Source organism: Neopsephotus bourkii, unplaced genomic scaffold (genome assembly GCF_033783945.1).
Source record: "Neopsephotus bourkii isolate Nb327-2 ecotype Australia unplaced genomic scaffold, CSIRO-AGI_Nbou_v1 NB_230, whole genome shotgun sequence".
NCBI classification, from domain to species: domain Eukaryota; kingdom Metazoa; phylum Chordata; class Aves; order Psittaciformes; family Psittacidae; genus Neopsephotus; species Neopsephotus bourkii.
Genome location: NW_026900740.1, coordinates 734,816 through 753,880, shown reverse-complemented (window position 1 = coordinate 753,880; position 19,065 = coordinate 734,816). Strand labels below are relative to the sequence as shown.

General features: G+C 41.0%; 1 protein-coding gene across 1 annotated transcript in view; it reads right to left on the bottom strand.

Annotated features, from left to right (window-relative positions):
- Positions 1 to 12,859: 12,859 nt before the first annotated feature.
- The window catches only part of IFT81 (intraflagellar transport 81), a 41,044-nt gene continuing 34,838 nt past the window's right edge, over positions 12,860 to 19,065 (bottom strand). The window contains exons 17-18 of the mRNA XM_061344532.1: positions 15,559 to 15,604; positions 12,860 to 14,385 (exon numbers count right to left, since the gene is read on the bottom strand). Of these exons, the coding sequence (XP_061200516.1) occupies positions 14,203 to 14,385; positions 15,559 to 15,604 (229 nt within the window). The 3' untranslated portion in view covers positions 12,860 to 14,202. The remainder of the gene's footprint in view (positions 14,386 to 15,558; positions 15,605 to 19,065) is intronic.

Sequence of the window (19,065 nt, the reverse complement as noted above, 5' to 3'; positions counted from 1 at the left end):
AAGGCAGATATAGCATATGGCAGCTGGGGAATAAGAAGTGTGATGAGAAGAAATGAAGAATTTATCTGTAATTAGTTAGCATATATGACACATACTGTTTCTTTTTCAAACACTAGATAGACACTTATTACATTAGATAATACATGCTCAAGAAATACCTCTTGTCCTTAGTGACACCTTTCCTTCAGATCGGGCATCAGTCCAAGGAGGAGACAGTCTTCTCTTCTGCAAATAAGCATCTTCTGTTGGAGAGCAGATTGCTAGATATAAGTAAAAATAAACACGAAGCAAATCAGATAATTCTCCTCCAAACAGTTGTGTCCTTGCCCTTGAAATGTCACCAGCTCCAGATTTATTTCTTTCCCTCATGCACAGGTAGAGAATCTGTTCAAAGGGGAGTTCTTCCTGCGTGCAGAAGCGTTCTGTAAAACTACACCTTTACGTAGGACACATAAACAAACCAAATGACTCAACAGGAAAAAAAGTTACATACTGTGAGATCTTTTCCTCCAGGGGTATTTTTACTGCAAGAAAACTAAACTGTTGGCAAAAGACAAAGACACTGAAGTCACTGGCATTGTTCTTTCTCCACTCCAAGTCTGACCAGTCTGGAACTTCATTTTTGGATGTGGTGCCTGATCTGGCCCTAAGGTAGCACTGCACCTTTTTATCTGTCCTGAGAAAAAGAGTCTCAGCTGAGGTTAGGATGCTGCTTACATGTATTTGTAAGTGGATATCACTCCCCACCTGCTATGCTCATTGCATTCTACAAGAAAGGATTGATTGTTTCTTCTAGATCAGTACAGGTGCAAATCCCTCTAAAAAAACAGTAAGAAATTCTGGGCAGACACAATGGACTTACTGAACAATTACTGATGACTCCTCAAGCTGATGATAAACGTTCAGAGTAGCAGTCTTTGTAGTTAGGTCATTGTTCCATATTGCAGCTTCCTTACCATTTGAGAACAACCCCACATTTAATTCTGCCACTGCAGGAATTTTGGCTGAGTTAAATGTGAGAAAAGATTTCGATTTTGAGCATGAAATTTCTTTTAACTGCAATTTCTGATACAACATATGCCATAGAAATGAGGAAAAAAAACCCTGCAGTTAGTATGAGGGCCTCCTGATCTTCCTGAAGGATTCTATGTGCCTCAGTATGTTAGTGCTTGAAAGGATTTAATATAGATGGGTTTGGAATGGAATTAGTTGTATTTGTACTTGATCCAATAAGGTTTTCTTTTCCAAACAGATTTAATAGTCATCAGAGCTGGGCTCTGAATCAGATATCCTCAAGAAAATGTAAATAAAATTTTAAATTTTGTTTTTAATTTAATTACATCATAGGCTGCTGAAATTTAAAATACTTATTTTTACTCCAAGAGACACCATTATGAAATTGCAAAACCATATGTAACCCATTGCATTTACATACAGGCCACTGGAAAAGTAGCTTTGGAAACAGAGTGTACCAGTCTGAATTATTGCAAGAATATCATGTTCTTAAAAGGCAACAGACATTAAATACCCAATACATGAGAATAATATGGAAAATCATCCAATTAGAACTTCAGGACTAATCCAGTTTTTTGGCTTTCGAAAACCAGATTTATGTAGAAGATGTCTTTGCAACTGAACTTTTGTGTGGTGACTTTGGCAGATTGAACCTGATAATAAGAACTTAAATCTATTTGAACAACACCTGCATTTTCCAGGCAGGTATAATAAAAGGGAGCAAGCAGAGCCCTGATGATCTAAGCAACAACATAATTGCTGTTCTGCTTGACAAGGCCATAATCTGATTTCTGGGTATATATTAACAACATATTAAGCTACTTCCAAGAAGATGGATGTCCAACATCATTATTGCACGTGTCTTTGAATAACCCCTCTTTTCTTTCAGGAATGAAGTCTGTTCTCTGAGTTGCAGCTGGAGCATGAGGGCAGCTCAGGCCACCCCAGATCTCAGGAGATCAATAGTGTGAGCAGCTGATGATCTAATTATGGATTATTTGGGTCGGACTCTTTTCTCCTGGCTAGGTGGGAGCTGATAGACTCAAAAGAGGTTAGTTCATTCAGTTCATGGAGGTTACAGCGTGCCTGAATCATTCCCCTAATAACTGCCATCCTATAAGCAGTCATTTTGATCGTAGATGACATTTTAATGCATATCTTAATGATACCACACGAATTGCTGGCAGTTGTGTATGTTATTATTACATTCCTATTAGTTATGTATATTTTTATTAAAGCTCAGGGTGAAAGCATTTACTCGTAAAAATATTGTTTATGACCATTTCCTTTGCAACATTTAAGTCTTCATTTTGCAAAGGCAAAAAACCAGGCTGTTAGAGTGCATGATCACTCACGCACTCGTACTTTCAGCTGCTCATAAACAAGACACATGATGATGTAGGGCTTATTACATATTTTGAATGTTCATTGCTTAAGAGACTGAAAAATATTGTCTCCTTGAATTATATAATAACCCAGAATGGATTCCAGTATTTTGGAGTTTTCTACAATTGCTTGCATGAACATTTTTACAATCTCCCTGTTGTTGTATTTTACCTCATGTGAACTATCAGCCTGGGTTTTAATGTAGCACTCCATAAAAGCCATGAAGTCCTACCTTACAATGAGCAAGGCAATAGAAATGATGGGATACAGTAATCAGGGCAGGCTACTTTCTCCTTCCAAAATCCTGTTCAGGAAATCGGAAGGGCTCTGTCCAAGACATTACATCAGGAAAGTGACTTAGGCTGATTTATACCATCATGTAGGCAGACACCTCCAGAACTTTATGTTCTGGTTTAACACATGCGTACATTCTGTGAGGAGAGGACAGGGAGCTGGTGGAGGGAAAAGCATTCCCTGGAAATTCAAAAGCCCAGGTGATCATTCTGCATCTTTGTGTTTCATTTCTTGAGACTCGCCTCTGCCAGAGCTCATCACAAGTTGCAAGGATTAATTTCCTGCCTTCCCATGCTGATCACTTGGTGAGTATTCCTTAGAAGATAAAACATGCTTCTGTCTTGTTTTGTGTTATTTAACTCTGTGATCACTCACCATCCCATCAGTGGGGAAGGTTTTGATGAAGGGGAGATTTCGCCTTTGCTTATGAGCTTTTTAATAAAGCAGTTGTAACTTTTCTGCTCTGTGTTCAGATGTCTTGAGCCGATCACTGAAGCACATCAGGGACAGCAGGAACTGCAGACACAGGTGCAGGGCTGCAAAATGTTCTCCTTGGCAGGGAGGGCAGTGTAGGAAGCTCCTGCCCCTCATTCTCTGTGTCCCTTGCTCCTTGCCTGTTGCTCTCTATACCCCTTTGGTTGTGCTTTTACAATCGTATGTGGCTATAAAGTGAGTAACTGAGTTAATGATCATCTTTCACCAAGTGACTGTGGTAAGCCTGAACATGCAGCCCCACAGAGAGTTGTGCCAGCACAACTGAAAACATCATTTTCACAGTCACTGTCATCTGTTTTGGACTGTGGTACCACAGGAGCAGGACAGTCCCAGTCTCTCAGGCTACAGACTGGTTTTCCCCAACTATTTAATAATGTGTATTGCTGCATGCTGATGTAATCCATCAATGAATACACTAGCAGAGAATTTTATAAGTTATCTGGGATAGGATTCTTCTGGAGGCAAAGCTGCTGTCTTCCATAGCTTTTCTCCCCAGCAGCCTGGGTTTTCTTTACAGCTGGGTTGCTCCACAGGCACTCTAAGTGGGAGTGTGTTCTGATCGTGACCTAGCTTCGTTCCTGTACTTTAACCGGCCCACTCATGTGAGTGCAGACCTTTCTAGCTTGTTGACAGCACTTACAATAATAATTTATGTCTAAAAAATGAGCCTGCAGACAGCCTCTTACACATACTGCACTGGTGGACTTGTGTGGCCCCAGTGTGTGTTTGCAAACAAGCCTGGAGAAGGGGTTTCAGAGGGGTTAGTCCTCCAAACCCCATAACCTGCGGTCAGTTGTACAAGCAGCTTGCTGATGAAGGTGGTTACAACAGGAGGAACCTGGCTGTGGGGACTGATTTTTAGTTACCATTAGTGCAGTAATGGCTATGAAGCAGCATTCCTATGGGAAAAGAAAATCCTTTCTGTAGATGTTTTGGGATGGCTCTGCTTTGGGCAGATTGGCTGGGATTGCTGCTGGCTCTGCTCTAATGGCAGGAGGTGTGAGTGTGGAATGCATCTGTGTGCAGTTTGTGTTTAAAGCAGCCTTTTGAGAATGTTTGTTTACTGTCTATGCCTTTAAAGATGAATTGTGCAGAGTATACTTAACTGGTTACTTAAGCAATATAGTATACAGAACTGGTTATACTTAAGTAGCCCAGTTAGTATATACCAAGTAACGCTTTCAGTTAAATCGGAGTTATTGCTACAATTTTACTGGAGGGATTTTGGTTTTGGAGAAGCTTTGACTTCTGTAAAACTCTCATAGAGTTCAGCACACTCTGTGCAGCACCCTGCAATTTAAGCTCCAAGCAAATGGGGTTTTTTAGCTTTCTTTTAGATTCCAGGTACCACTTATTGCTGAATTTAATCTCCTGGAAACCTACATCCTCATTGTATTCAGGGAGCAACCATAGCAAGTGCAGTAAGAGGGCAGGCTTAATCCATTCTTACTGTGTGCTTTATCTCTGGCCAGTAATCACCCCCAAGTTAATTAGCTAATGTTGTGTTGAGATATTCAATATGTGTGCATCAGGGAAGCAGTAATACTGCAAACCACTCTGTTTCTTGAATGCCCTTTTATAAAAACTGGATGTACCTCTATGGATTGTTTCAAAGAAAGATAAATCACAGCAGCACCATTTACTGCAGGTAAGAGTGGCTCTGATGCAGCCGCTGTAGCAAAGAAAAATTCCCTTATTATGAACCTCCAGTGTCCATGCCTTTCCATGGAGAATATCATATCGTAGTGTTGCTGAGCCTGCTAGAGTTTATTGGATCCTTATGGAATTACGTAGTAACAGCCTAAATGTCTTCTTAGTAGGGAGAACATTTCCATCAAAACTCTTTGAGTTGGGTTTATTTTTTGTATTAATTAAAGATCCTTGGGGGGGGGGAGGGTTGTGGGTTTTTTTCCCCAAAAGTAGAGCTTTTCTTTTGAAAATTTTAACTTTGCATTAAAAGTTGTGGTTGGGTTTTTATTTTAAACAGGATTTTTCTTTTTTTTTTTTGCAAGAAGCATTCTGAACATTTCCTTTTACTCCTCTGTGGTACATGTTTGTATCAACAGTCAGGGGTTTTTTTAAGGCCAAATTTATCCATCTAAACAGGAGCTATCACCATTGACCGGTTATTCATTAACTGAGATTACCCTGGATTTGTTCTTATATATAAAAGCAAAATTGAATGCTCCAGTGACAAATCTGCTGCCTTCCTTTTTGAGGTCTAATTCCAACCAGTTTCATGCCAGCACACTGAGGTGTACACCAGCCAAGCAGAAGCAGTATCTTTGGCCAGGGCTGCCTGGGGTAATAAACCAGAAGCACAAACTCCCTTGTCCCTTACCATGCTCTAAACCAGCCACTTTTTCTCTTGTAGTGCTTTCACATTCATGCCTCTTCTCTGTTTGAAGACAAGATTGACTTATATTCACAATCTCTTCATTTCCTCTAGATGTTTAAGAAAAGATTGAATTTCCTCTTATTTCTGTGCTAGCTCAGATGGTGAATGCTCTTCAGCTATAGCACAGAGTAGACACTTGTAGAAGACTGACAACATACACAGAATGGGCACACAAGTAAAACGTTGCCCCAGAGTGCTGTATGCTGGTTTCGAACAGAGAGCTAATCTTTGTTTGCATGCATGCATGCACAAGCACACACAGTGATTCTATTTAGGGCTGCTTCCCTTGATATTTATCTCTCTGGGATTATAAAAAGATCTCAAGATAAGAGAAAACCTCACATTTAGTTTCACTGACTCCATTAGCTCAATGGAGGTACCTGTGCTGCTTTATATGGTTGAAAGTCCTTGTTATGATTTAATTACAAGCTCCTTCAGGAAACGCCTTTAGGTTTCTCTGTTATCACATTTATCTGTATCTGTTACGACCTTTCTATTACACCTTCCAGTGAATTATCACCTTGCAAATGTACAGGCATTTTACGGCTGGATTACCCTTAGGGAGTGTCAGGGGTCAGATGAGGATACTCAGAGCAAGGACACCGACTGCTGCACTGGGAAATTCCGTCACATTTGCTGTCTCACTCCTCTGCGTTCAAATAAACCAAACCTCGGGCAGGACGAGGCTTTGGGGGTCTGAACTTGTGCTCAGGACAAGACTCAGGTGGTTTTCAGGGAGATCAGGTTGGGAACCCTAGGCATGCCCAGGGACAAGGATTAGATCCTTAGTTTTGCTTCTGTTCCGTTCCATACTATGGTTTGTTCATCTAGAAACAACTATAAATAGCAACCGCTTGTTTTTGTGGCTATACAGTCAAGAGGCTTTACTAAGGGCTGTTTGTAAATTAGTTTGAGGTTCTGTGATGAATGGGGCTATACCAAATACTTTATTTTAACCTGGTTTATGCGTATGCTCATATAGCCATGCTCACACATATACAGGTTCACAGGATCAGCTTCTCTTAAGCTGTCCGCAAATGCTTTACATGACAATGTCATAAAATCAGGGAACTGGATATTCTAGAGTTAGAACTTGATTCATCAATCATAGTAAGTGTATAAGAGAGCTATGAAAATATGCATTGACACTGTGATCAAATAAAATAAACAATACACATTTACAGCTACATTTGCCTATACCACTTATGTCAAATAGATTTCCACTGGCATTTCTAGGTTTAGAAATATATATACACTTTGTATTTGATTATTAGGTAACACTGGACAACATTATCATTGAAGAAAGTAAATGTGCAGGAGAAATGATGAGAATACTGTACTTTGACAATTCTCTTTATTCACAGCAGTGAAACTGCATTATTGCAACAGACTAATTCCATTTCGTTACGGAGTGCAGTATGCCTACAACAGAGAGCAATACAAATGAATTAAAAGATATTGATTATGTAGAAAATTAAGTGCAAACTACTTAAAAAAACATCTTAAGTGATTGGATGTAATAAAATGGTATAGATACAATGGCACAGCTGGCAAAGCAAGTGAGAAGAAAACAGTCAACCTCACTGTAGATGTTCACAGAACCTGGCTCCTCACCTTGGCTTTTAAACTTGAAGCTTCACAAACACTGTTTCTGCTGTGATCTGGACAGGTGGCAGTCCCATCACGGCACAGGACCAGCATTACCACTGTCCTCATTTAGACTTTACATCAAGTCTGTGTGAGCTCCGGCTTCAAATCAGATTCATTGTGTCTATAAGCAAAGGCTAACGCTTATTTATGAACACTAGTTCCAAAGAAGCAAAGGTATTACATAAAGGACCACTGCTGGTTTAGATTACACAATATATTTAAGGGGCATGTGATGTATCAGGGGACTATTTATATGTACATTTGTAAGGAACTCTTGATTACCTAAAATAATTCTTCTCAACAATCTAAACAGCTCAACACTGCTAAGAAGGTACAGAAAAACAATTCGGCAATGGCATAAACTAAAGCTGTCTTGTATGCAGGCACACAAAAGGATTAAAGAGTATAATTTTACTCTCTTAGACCAAATGAAGTCCTAAATTGGAAAAGCAGCTCCATCCAAGGTCGCCTCTGTTGTTTCCAAAAATATCTTGAAACAAACGTAAGAGGGGCACTTTGTTGGGTGTTATCTGGACATATATAGTTTCAATCAAATTCTTCAAGAAGTGTCAGAATAAAAGTCGAACCTTTGTTTGACACTGCCAGGTCACTGCAAGTGAATCCCTTCAGAGCTTGGAAATAACTTTGATAACAGAATTAAGGGCTAAGGGATGTTTTTGATGCACTTAAAGAAAAAGCCATGTTAATTTGGGATGGAATTGGAATCACTTCTTAGCCATTTTGTACAGGGGCTCTATAATTCTTTCCGCTACATGGGCTGAAGCGTTACAGGTTGTGTTAATGATCCCAGGAAAATATTTATAGTGCTTTTTCCAGTATAGGAGTTCTGCCTTTCCCTCCCGTTGTATTTTATGATCAACCTTCACTTTGTTCAATTAAACCAAGCAGAAAAGAACCCTCAGTGTATATATAGATTTTAAAGTGATGCATTTCACATACAAATGGTTATAGTAAATAAAACCACAAAAAGAATAGGAAGCACAACGGTAAGAACCCACTATAAAGTACGCCACGCTCCACCTCTTTGTTAGAAGAATTCAGATTGCTTTCTAGTTATTAGCTGTGGGAGATACGTTCCTAAGGAGGCTTCATTTGGAGGGGATGCTGTCATTGCCCAGGAAATAATAAATGCCCAGTTCTCATTACTGTCTGCTGTACATTAACTTGATCTCTGTTTCCTGGCTCACTTATGCAGACCTGAGCAGCCCGTAGAAAATGAAAATGAAGTAGAGAAATCCTTTAGGACAGAAAGATGCAACATGAATGTAGAATATTAGTGGAACAGGTTGTCTGTGGGTGACTTTCTCATACAGTTCTGTTTTCTTTGTAATATGCTACGGCAAGCTTTAAAGCAGAGAATAAGGGAGATGGGTACAATGGTTTATAAATACTTTAAAACCCTCAAAGTCTTGGAATGCTGCAGTCCGCAGCCTGCTGGTTTGGAGCACTGCATCCTTTACGTAGCAGTTGATGAGCAAAAGGCATAGTTTTCATGTGATTTATAAAGCCTCAATTTTTAGACTCCCAAATTAATCAGCGCTTCTTGCTTTGGGGAATTCTTCACTAATGGCTCTGTGATTTCTGTCTGATAACTGCCAGGAAATGCCTAAACACAGGTTTACTCACCAGAAAATGCTGCAATAGTGTAAACCAATTAAACTGCTGAATTATTCATATTGTATAACCTTAAGAGTTACAACTGCTATTTCCAATAAACAGGAACCCAGTGAGAAAAAGGCACTGAACCCCCACAAATTTTAATTGCAGAAAATACTGAGATTTTGGGGCTTTTGTTTGTTTTCAGTATGAACCAGTTGTAAAATGTATATGAAAATGGTGAGACTAATTCCTTCCTTATTTCCCTATGTGGTTATTATTTGTGTGTGATGTATGCCTTTCTGGTTTTGTTCTTGTTGCTCCCTAAGGGGCAGGCATATTTGCTATTCCATTCCAGAGAAAAGAAGTAGGGAGAGAGAAAGGATTTTATCTTTGAAAACTAAGATCCCATTTTCCATACTCCTCATCAACAGCATTTTTTCTGGTATTAACAAAATGTGCAGGATTTGCTTTATCCTATTTCAAGAACAGACCTAATGAAGTGCTTATTGTATAAATGAGCAGTTTGAAAACCTGAGCAGTCACAATGAAATGTAGAAGCCTAAACATGACACGTTATTCTGCAATAACAGACCAAAGCAGTGTAACAGACACTGGGCTGAGTAGCTCCATTTGCAGGAAAAGAGCTCCAGTTCCTGGCATTCAGCAAATGCTGCTTCTGTGTCTCCTAATTTGCCAAAACATACTTTTTTCAAAACTATGAGAAATAAAAATGCAGAAAAAAGGTAAAAAAAATACATATTTTTAATATAAGACATGTAAGCGATGCCTTTAAACACAAGGTAATGCATAAAATTGTATTTCAGTGCTAAACAGTATAAATACTTCCGTGCATGACAGCTTCATAGATGCCTAATAAAAATCAAACCATAATGCTAAGAACTTGAGTGCTTGGATTGTTTGTGCAGGGAAAAACTTGCACAACCGTTTGATTTTTGTTATAAGTTAGAATGTGTCTAATGAAACATTGATTTGTGTTGGAGGAAAGTCATTCTTTTGGGTAATTACAGTTCTTTTTTCATCCTCTGTGTCTTATAAATCTGATGCTGGCCCTTTAATTCCTGCTTGTTCTGTCAGGAGGAAGAATACAGAGCTAAATCCAGCAGACCTTATTTTGGCAAAACTCCCACTGAAGTCAGCGAGGGTTTTGTGACAGTAAGGACATGATTTGTCTCACAGTTCCTGCTGGTTATTTGGAATATGTCTGCTCCCCCCTCAACCACCAGAGCCTGACATCACCACGGCGCAGTGGCTCGCAGTGGTTTTATGTCTCTAAACTGGAATCATGGAAATCAGTGTAACGCAGCTGTGACCAAATAACCCTTTTCTACCCAATGACCTTGGAAGAAAAGCCATTGCCTTGGGAGCTTGGAAGCTGATGCCACAAAACTAAATGCTACAGAAACAGAGACACTGAGAATTTGGAGAACTTTTTAAACAAGCTGGAAATAAGTCAAAATCTGATTGTTAAGAAACAACTACCCAGATGGGTGTTGCTCAGGCAAGTGGTACCTTGTGATATAATGTTATGATTTGTGTAACACTTCCTCCCTGGAACACTGGTATGTCCATGAAAATGTCAATCCTGTTTCCATTCTGAACTGCAATAGAGAAAGGCAGCTGGAGAGTTAACAGCGTTCCTTCAGCCCGAAACCTGCTGCTGGAGATGATAACACAGACAGGGCACACGTTCAGATTCCTTAGGTTTTTTCACTTAAGTCTGAGCAACACAGAGCCAAAAGGAGAAACCAGATTTGCAGCCAGACAAGACCCTGGGGGAACAGCTTCCCACACTCGCTGTGTCAATGTGTCACGACCTTGCTCCCAAGGGGACACCTTTCAGGTGACAGCACTTCAGCCTGCCTGGTCTGTCAGTCATACATCTATCTGCCTTCACTTGGAAGCTGGCTCCGGACTCACCAAACACTGCCAGAGTGGTGATTTAGGAATTGGACTGATACTGCCAAGTGGCTCCGCATGGATCACCTCCTGAGGACAGCCACCAGGACATTAGCAGTGAGTGTTCAGTTGCTGTTTGTCTGGGCCAGACACAAAGCACTGATCTAAGGAGAAGCAGCAAGTCACTTGCAGAATACATTTCATGTTGCTTACAGGGTACTACACTATCCGTGCTTAGTAATCTAAACATCCTCATTGCAAAGACATCTTCTAGGCACTCAGCTGCGGCTGAATACTTCTGCTGTGTTGTGGTTTACAACAGCGAGCAGCATCACGCTGCAGGAAAGTTATTAAGCAAGCTCTGGAAATCAGTATGTTTAGACACAAATACAATAGAGCAGGGCTTAACTGTTATGATTGTGGGGAACTATGTGCAGAAGACTTTATTAGTAGTAATATCCATGTGAGTAAAGATATACAAATAAGCAATCCTAGATATGGGTAAGTTAATACCTATTTTATTTATTATCATTTAAGTGGAAGTAAAATGGTATCAGTCATCTAAACACAATAATCTGTCTCCAGATGGTAAAATAGCTGGTCATGCACCATGGAGATGTACTTTCTCATGCCTGTTTCTGATGGCTTTAACTATTTAATCTCTCAGGTCCATGCAGAACATGCCTGTAGCGCTCAAGACAGCTGAAGGCACCGTGACTAAATAACACAAAGCTGCAGAATACTGTTGTAGTTTTAGAGCTGGGATACTTCTCATCCAGGTCTGGGTGAAGACAAGGAGAAGCCTTTTGAAACAAAGCTGCTCATGAGAGACTGCATGGATCAGTGTTCCAACAGGAAGACATTTAGTAAGTACTGGAGCCCTGAATTTAGCCATGCACATTTCTGACTTATTTGGACCTTCACAAGGAAAAGGCTGGTATTTTCCCATATAGTGCATTTAATCTTATCAGTTAACCAGTTAGGTTATTAATAACAACGAAGTAAAAACTAGAAGTAAGCTTTTAGTTGCAAGTTAGTAAAGATAAAACTGTGATTTTTGAACTCTCCCCTCAAGTCATGAGCTAGGCTGAAAAGCCAGTGAACAGAATCCATTAAAGTTACATTTATTAAATGCCCACTTGTATAAAAAACTAAAAATAGCATTTGAGTTTTTCCAATTTTCTTTTCATAACAGTTATTATGATTTTCTGCTTCATCTCAGAAAGTCATTTTGCTGCTGCTGCTGCTGTAGTGTATAATCTGTGTGCCCTTTCTTGCTGTAGTACAAATGACAGAACCTTAATCAGATCAGAACAACAATCACGTCATCTTTGAGTAACCAGCAATAAACTGTTTTTACAAGGAAGAAAGATCAACTATTTTTAGGGGAACTCTGAACAGAAAACCAGAAAATGATTGTACTCAATCTTACTCTACATCATTGCTATGAGCGTCAAAAGCATGGCTCATCCATGTAATACATCTTTGCATTAATGGCTTAGTCAGATAGGGTCTGTAGGGTTTTGTTTAAAGTTTTGAGTATATAGAAGTATATAAAAGTATATAAAAATCCCCTTTCTCCCTGCCCTGTCCAGTGACTCTGAACCAGAGGCTAATTCCTGAGTAACCTGACTGCCCATTTTTGGTGATTATCCCATGTTTTCAGCATGTCTCATCTGTATTTGTCTGTTATTTTACTATTGCTGCCAAGCATTCAGCACAACCCTCACCCTGGCCAACTTCACCTGTGCCCGTGTCCTACACAACAGCCTTCCTTCCACACTCACTAAAAGCTGCAGCTTCTCCTTGTCCTGGGAAAGCTCAGTGCAGCTGTTGAGAAAGACTATCTTCAGCTATTTGGCAGCGTGGGAGGGCTTACATGAGGATGTCCTGGAAATCTATAGATCTGAGACCCATTCCTTACACATACCCTGCGGTTCTGAACCCTTTGGTGTGGCCAGATTAAATGTCATTAAATGACCCATTCAAACCTTTTTCCTGTGGCCCTGCAAGGCTCTTGTCACTGACAGTTTACCTTCTTTCACCTAGGAAATGTAGAAATAAAAGAATACCATGTAGTCAAAATGTAGTCATCAGGTTTTATTTTAGTTCTGTTAACAAATACGTTGAATGCAAAGCCAAACCAGGACCTATATAACCACCATCCTCTCTTCTTGATACAGAAAACAGCAGATCTCATAGTTAGGTATTAAAGAAAGCAGAATTATTTTTTAGGTCCTGAAAAGACATTCTGCTTCAGGCAGGAAAAACGAAGAACCCCAACCACCAAACAAACCAAACCCAAACCTATCAGGAAATTCAATAAGCCAAGAGGCTAAGGAAGAACAGCCGCAGTTCTGGGCCTGCAGACTTATCTCTCTGCTTCCGATCTCTGGTTGTGGCTGAGAGGCTCTCACCCGAAATGCTGAAGCATGAGGGACAGTTTCAAGCCTCACCCACATTCCTCTTACCCTGGGTCAGCTCTGGGTCTCATGAGGCAATATGAAGGGCAGTAACAGTTGCCTGTGACTCACAGGTGAAAGCCAAGGGGGACACAACCCTGCCTCGGTACCTGCTCTGCACACCCTGACACACACAGGAACCTGTGTGCTAAATTTACATCCACCAATAACCCTCTTTGGGTGGTGTAATCACTTTGGAACCACCCTGCCCTGACAAAACAGCTCAAAATGTCCTCAGTGGAGAAAGCTTTTAGTCAACCGCCGTTCACATTTTCACAAGGGCAACTCAGAAAAAGCAGAAGGTGAACGTGCAAGAGAAATACATTTGTCAAAAACAACCACCAAAGATAATGGAAAAAAGCTCAGACTCCAAGTAATTGTTCTCAGAGCCTGCTCCTGACGCTGTAGCAATGAACTGTCTCCTGGAAGCACAATCACTTGAACTCAGCCGTGCAAGGAAAGTATGAGGAGGAGTGTGCCGGTGAGGTCTGGGCAGCTCAGAGCCAACGGGGCTCCATTCTCACCAGTCACACTAGGTGAATAAAGACAATAGGGAAGGAGAAGGCCAAGCCAGGAGGTCCACAGTTACACAATATCAGGTCCCAGGCCTTGCAAAAATATAACCTTAGTGATACAGCATAAGGAGCAGAGCAATTAGGGGAGTTTTCTGTGACCCTGGAGAAGGATTTCTTTTCCTTTGATCTCTCTGCAGATGCATGCCATTCCCAGCCTTGTACACCAAAGATTTATGATGAGGTTCACCCCCGAGCAGCTCTCACAGCAGATCTTCCTAACCACATTATGTTCTGGAGGAAAAGCTTCCTCGAGTGCTGAGCTGCTCTAGTTGTTCATCCACCAAAACCAAACAACACACAGCAAATTGTAGAAATGATGAAAGCATTTACTGAGGGTTTACCTTTAAGAAGCCAATGCAATGTCCGCCCACTTTATGTTGGTATCAGGAGTTCATAATACAAGCCTGTCTTTACCTCCTTCCTGGATGACTTGACCAATGGCTGTTTGGTTTTGTTGTTTCAGAAAACATTCCCTCTTACATTGCATTAACTGCTCAAAATCCTGCCACATCTTCATTTGCTTCATATTTGGACCATGATTTTCCCGGACAATTTTCTGCTTCTCTCGTAATTTCTGTTAAAGATACAAAACTATCAGTTTCTGGGCTGGTTTCGTGCCACAGGAACTGCTCACAAAGGCACCTTGGAGTGACAAAGCATTTCTATATGCTACTGAAATACCATTTTGTTCTCGTTGCTGACACTCTCTGCAAGTGATAAATGCACCAACACCTGGGACTTGGATCTCTGTGCGCATTGACAAGTACTTCAATGGTTTTAAACTAAGTAACTGTCTTCTCTATCTGAGAAGTTATGCTAAAATCTGAGCCCATTGCCATACAGAGCTCTTGCACTATCCAATTGCAGCCTGCAATGGATTTGTGTCATAAAATGATGGAATGGTTTGTGCTGGAAGGGACCTTAAAGCTCCTCCAGCTCCAATCCCTGCCAAGGGCAAGGACACCTTCCACTGGAGCAGCTTGCTCCAAGCCCCTGTGTCCAACCTGGCCTTGAGCACTGCCAGGGATGGGGCAGCCACAGCTTCTCTGGGCACCCTGTGCCAGTGCCTCAGCACCCTCACAGGGTAGAACTTCTTCCTAATGTCTCCTGAACCTTCTCTTCTCCAGTATCATGACATACAAACAAAATCAGTGCTTTACAATTAAACCCACTATTGATTATCAACAGAGGCAGCCCAAACCTGTACAAATTGCTCACAGACTGACTCAGAAAGAGGAAACTAATAAAAGAAAGCTGTCTGGTGTGAGCTGGAAAGCCTAACCTCATCCGTGCTCATCCGAGCTTCACGCAGGATTAAAAAGGGACAACTGCTTTTGTTTAACACTGCTGCGTTGATGATCCCTTGGCCTTTAACAACAGTGATCAGGCTGACAGGCTTGAAATTTATTGTCTTCAACAGGTTGCTTTATATACAACATAAAATCTGAGCTGGCACAGTTTGTTATACCCATGTTTCAGTTTCTTATCCAAATGGTTTTCAGGGAATGTGCTGTCACATTAAGCTGTTTGACTATCTTTTGCAAGTGGCTCAGGCTACGCTCTGCAGGAAATCAAGCCCTGAGCATGATCTCTTTTCAGGGTATTAGTTACCAATGCCAGCAGTAATGGAATTTCTTTGTAGGCTGCAACATGCTTTTTATAAAAGACTGACCACAGCCTTTGGGACTAAGCCCCACAAAAATATGCACTGCACAATGTTGTTGCAAGGTAAAAACCTCATTCTTACCTTCCCAAGGTTTTCTTGTTCCAGGATCATTCGTGTATACTGTTCCCTAAAGGAAAGATAAGATAATTTGATTATGAATTTCTTTGGTTCTGTGTAATAGGACAGAATAATGATGCAGGCGTGGAAAATGATAAAAGTATAGGGAGGTTCCTAAGTGATAGAGGAGGCATGAAAAAACGTTTTTGTCTTTGGACAACATATCAATCCCCTGGCATCAGGATCAGATCTCTGATTCTCCCACTTGTGCCTAAGTGATACTGGAGAAGATCTCTTACATTTTTGAAGCAGGGATGATCTGGGGAGACATTATAGCAGGTCCAAACCATCCTATGATTCTATGATTGCTGATATATGAGATCTAGGTATATAATTTTATCCTTCCAGCTTGAAGACAACAGCAGGATCATTCAGATAAGATGTACTTGATCCCTTTCTGATAGTGCATTTATCCCGGTGATATTCCGAGGTCAGCCAGTGGCCTCACTTGTACATATGTCAGTTTACAAGTCCGCAGCCTTTAATTGCTGTGAATGTAGCATTGGAATGAGTGGGAAAATACAGGAATAAAGGGGAATAGCATTTCACCCCAGGTGTGGGGCGCGATGGATCCGCTGCACATTCCTCACTTTCAGAGAGCAGCCATCACATTTAGGTGCCTAAATATAGGCTTAGAAACATAACTGTTGACATTCATTATTACATATCTTGGCTGAACACCTTTGTCTGTAACAAGTGGCTGGATCACTCTGACATAGGCAAACTTGATACATGAAACCTGACAACATATTATGTAAACCATAGCAGCAGGATTCAGATACATTGCTACACACGTATTTTAAAATGTGACAATAAAATTCACTGATTCACCTGAAAAAAAAGATCAGGTGTTATATTTGGTGGGTAACAGGTACACCGAGTGGCTGAGAGCTTGCTAGTAGAATTAAAACTAACCCAGCTCATCTGAAGAGCTTTCCACATTGCTCAGGGAAAAAGACCTTTGCCTAATCCTAATTTCCAGAAAGTAAGCTCTTCATGACACCAGAGTGGGAAGATTGCTAGAGCGTGGTGAGCAGCCAAGTAGAACCAAGGTATTGTGTTTCTTCTCTTCCTTCCATTCTATTCAGTACTCCAGGTTCCTGCCTGGAGCCCCTGGCCTTGCCTGCCATGCTCCCTGCAGAATGGACGTGCAAGGAATGTAGCTGCATCACTTTATGATCTCTCCCTCTCAGAGAGCTCTAATCAGAACAAATCAGTGTCCTGAGGCTGCTCAGCTGATCCCTTCCAGCCCTCACCAAAGCAGAGATGGAAAGCCACACTGCACCTTAATTCCACTGGCACACAGCAGATGTTCACACGCATTTGGCCTCAAGAACACAGTTGTTATGTTTTCTTTAATCAGAGTTTTCAAAGTTATCATCAGAAGATTGGATGTCTGTCCTACTAAGTTTTTCTTTACTATTTATAATGATGACTGGAAAGAATGCAACTTAATAACTTCATCAACAAAGACAAAACTTTCTATTTTTAGAGAGGAAAATTAACTTCCCACATTCCTAAGAAGTGACTCCACAAGACAGAGAGTTTATATTCAATAAAGGGGGGCTGAATTAAGACACTTTTTGTTCAATACATTGTTAGGAAAGTGCTGTTCTATTTCTGGTTCATTTTTACTCCATTTACATTCCAGTGTCTGCTGAAAATACACTCACATTCTAAAAGGATGTCTAGAAAAAAAATCTTATTGTCTCATTTGAGATGTTGCAATTTGCTGCATTGAACTTCGTTGTGAGATGTTGAAATGTGACGGGTCTGTGACCTCTTACAGAAGGTCAGAAATGTGCGTAGTCACTGTGTGAGGATGATTTCCCCAGTGAGACAGGGACAGTGGTAATGCTCCACTCACATTCTCCTCGCCATACCTGGAATGACAGAGCTGGACTCACGCTCAGTTCCAGCGTTTGGCTTCCGTGGCTTTTCTGGGTGAGAGCTCCCACTGGGGATGGTCACTCCAGAAGCATCAGCGTCAGAGCATTTCTTACTTGGTGTCTGTGCACAACTGCAGACCCTCCCTTTACCCACAAGGCCATAAAAGCTGGACCTGCACTTCCTCTCAGCCATTTGGCTGAGCTGGGCTGCTTTTCATCCTGATGGATATTCACATCATCACTAAGATTTTTGTCACAATCACTTCTCTTTTCATACTTCTGCTTATTTTTGCTGTTTCATCGTCTGTCATGAGATAAATCTTTATTTCCTACAGCCTTCCATTACTTTGTGAGATGGAAGAAAAGGCTTAGCCTCCATTCACATTCTCTCTCCTGCCATCCTAACATCAGTAGTTCTGATTCTTTTCTTACTCTTATTTTTCCTGCATCGTTTACTGTCATATTTAAACATTTTCACACCTCGGATCCTTGTGGAAGGTCTCTGTGATGGGTATTAAACTAATCCTTTACATCCTTGAGGTCTCTGCCTCATGTTCTAGGCAGCAGGAGATTGTGGATGCCACAACAGAAGCTGTGGCTGCCCTATCCCTGGCAGTGCTCAAGGCCAGGTTGGACACAGGGGCTTGGAGCAAGCTGCTCTAGTGGAAGGGGTCCCTGCCCGTGGCAGGGGTTAGGACTGGATGAGCTTTAAGTGCCCTTCCAACCCAAACCAGTCTGGGATTCTATGATGAGATACAGCTCCACTGGAGCCAGTGCAAGGTGCACAAGGACAACTTATAGTTAATGAAGGATGTGATAGAGGAAGACCTCCTGACTTCCTGAGGGAATCCCTGGAATTTCTCATTCAGTTCAACACACTAATTTATTCTTCCATCTCTTCTGAGAAGTGACAGACAACTGCTGGTTCTCTCTTCCTGTTGTGATGTCAGCACACTGGCAAGGCTGAAGCTTTCCAATGCATTGCAGAATGACTCTCAATTACCTAATGGAGCAGTTCTCTCTTTGCTTTGCACTCAGTCATGTTTTTATCTTGTTTTGTGAATGGGACAATTTTGTGCAGCATTTTGGCACATTGTACAGAAGACTGTGCAGGAGCCACAGCCATGACAGATGACACAGATCCCAAGCAACAATCTGTCCCATCCCTGACATACATATGCAGAAATCTAAGAAGAGGCCTTCACCAAGGAATTGTATTGCTGTGGCTGTTTCAAGCCTAAATGATAAAGCAAACTGTAGGAATGCTGGTTGATGCACAGTGTGATATGGAGGGGTACAAAGCAGAGCTGATGTCCCCTCTGCACTGAACAAACATATTTAGCATTCAGTATAAAGTAAAAAACATCTATATGACATGGTAACATTTAGACTTCTTAGCACAAATAATTAATCCAGAAACTTTTCAGTCTTTGGCAGGACTGCATCATTTAAAATAGAAAATGACATGGAAAAAAAAATAAGCTATTCAGTTCATAACCTTTTGTGCTTCTCTCCCTACCAGGCAAAGAGAAGGGGTCCTGAAAAGGCTCACAGGATGAAGCAAGTGTCTTCAATGGAGTAA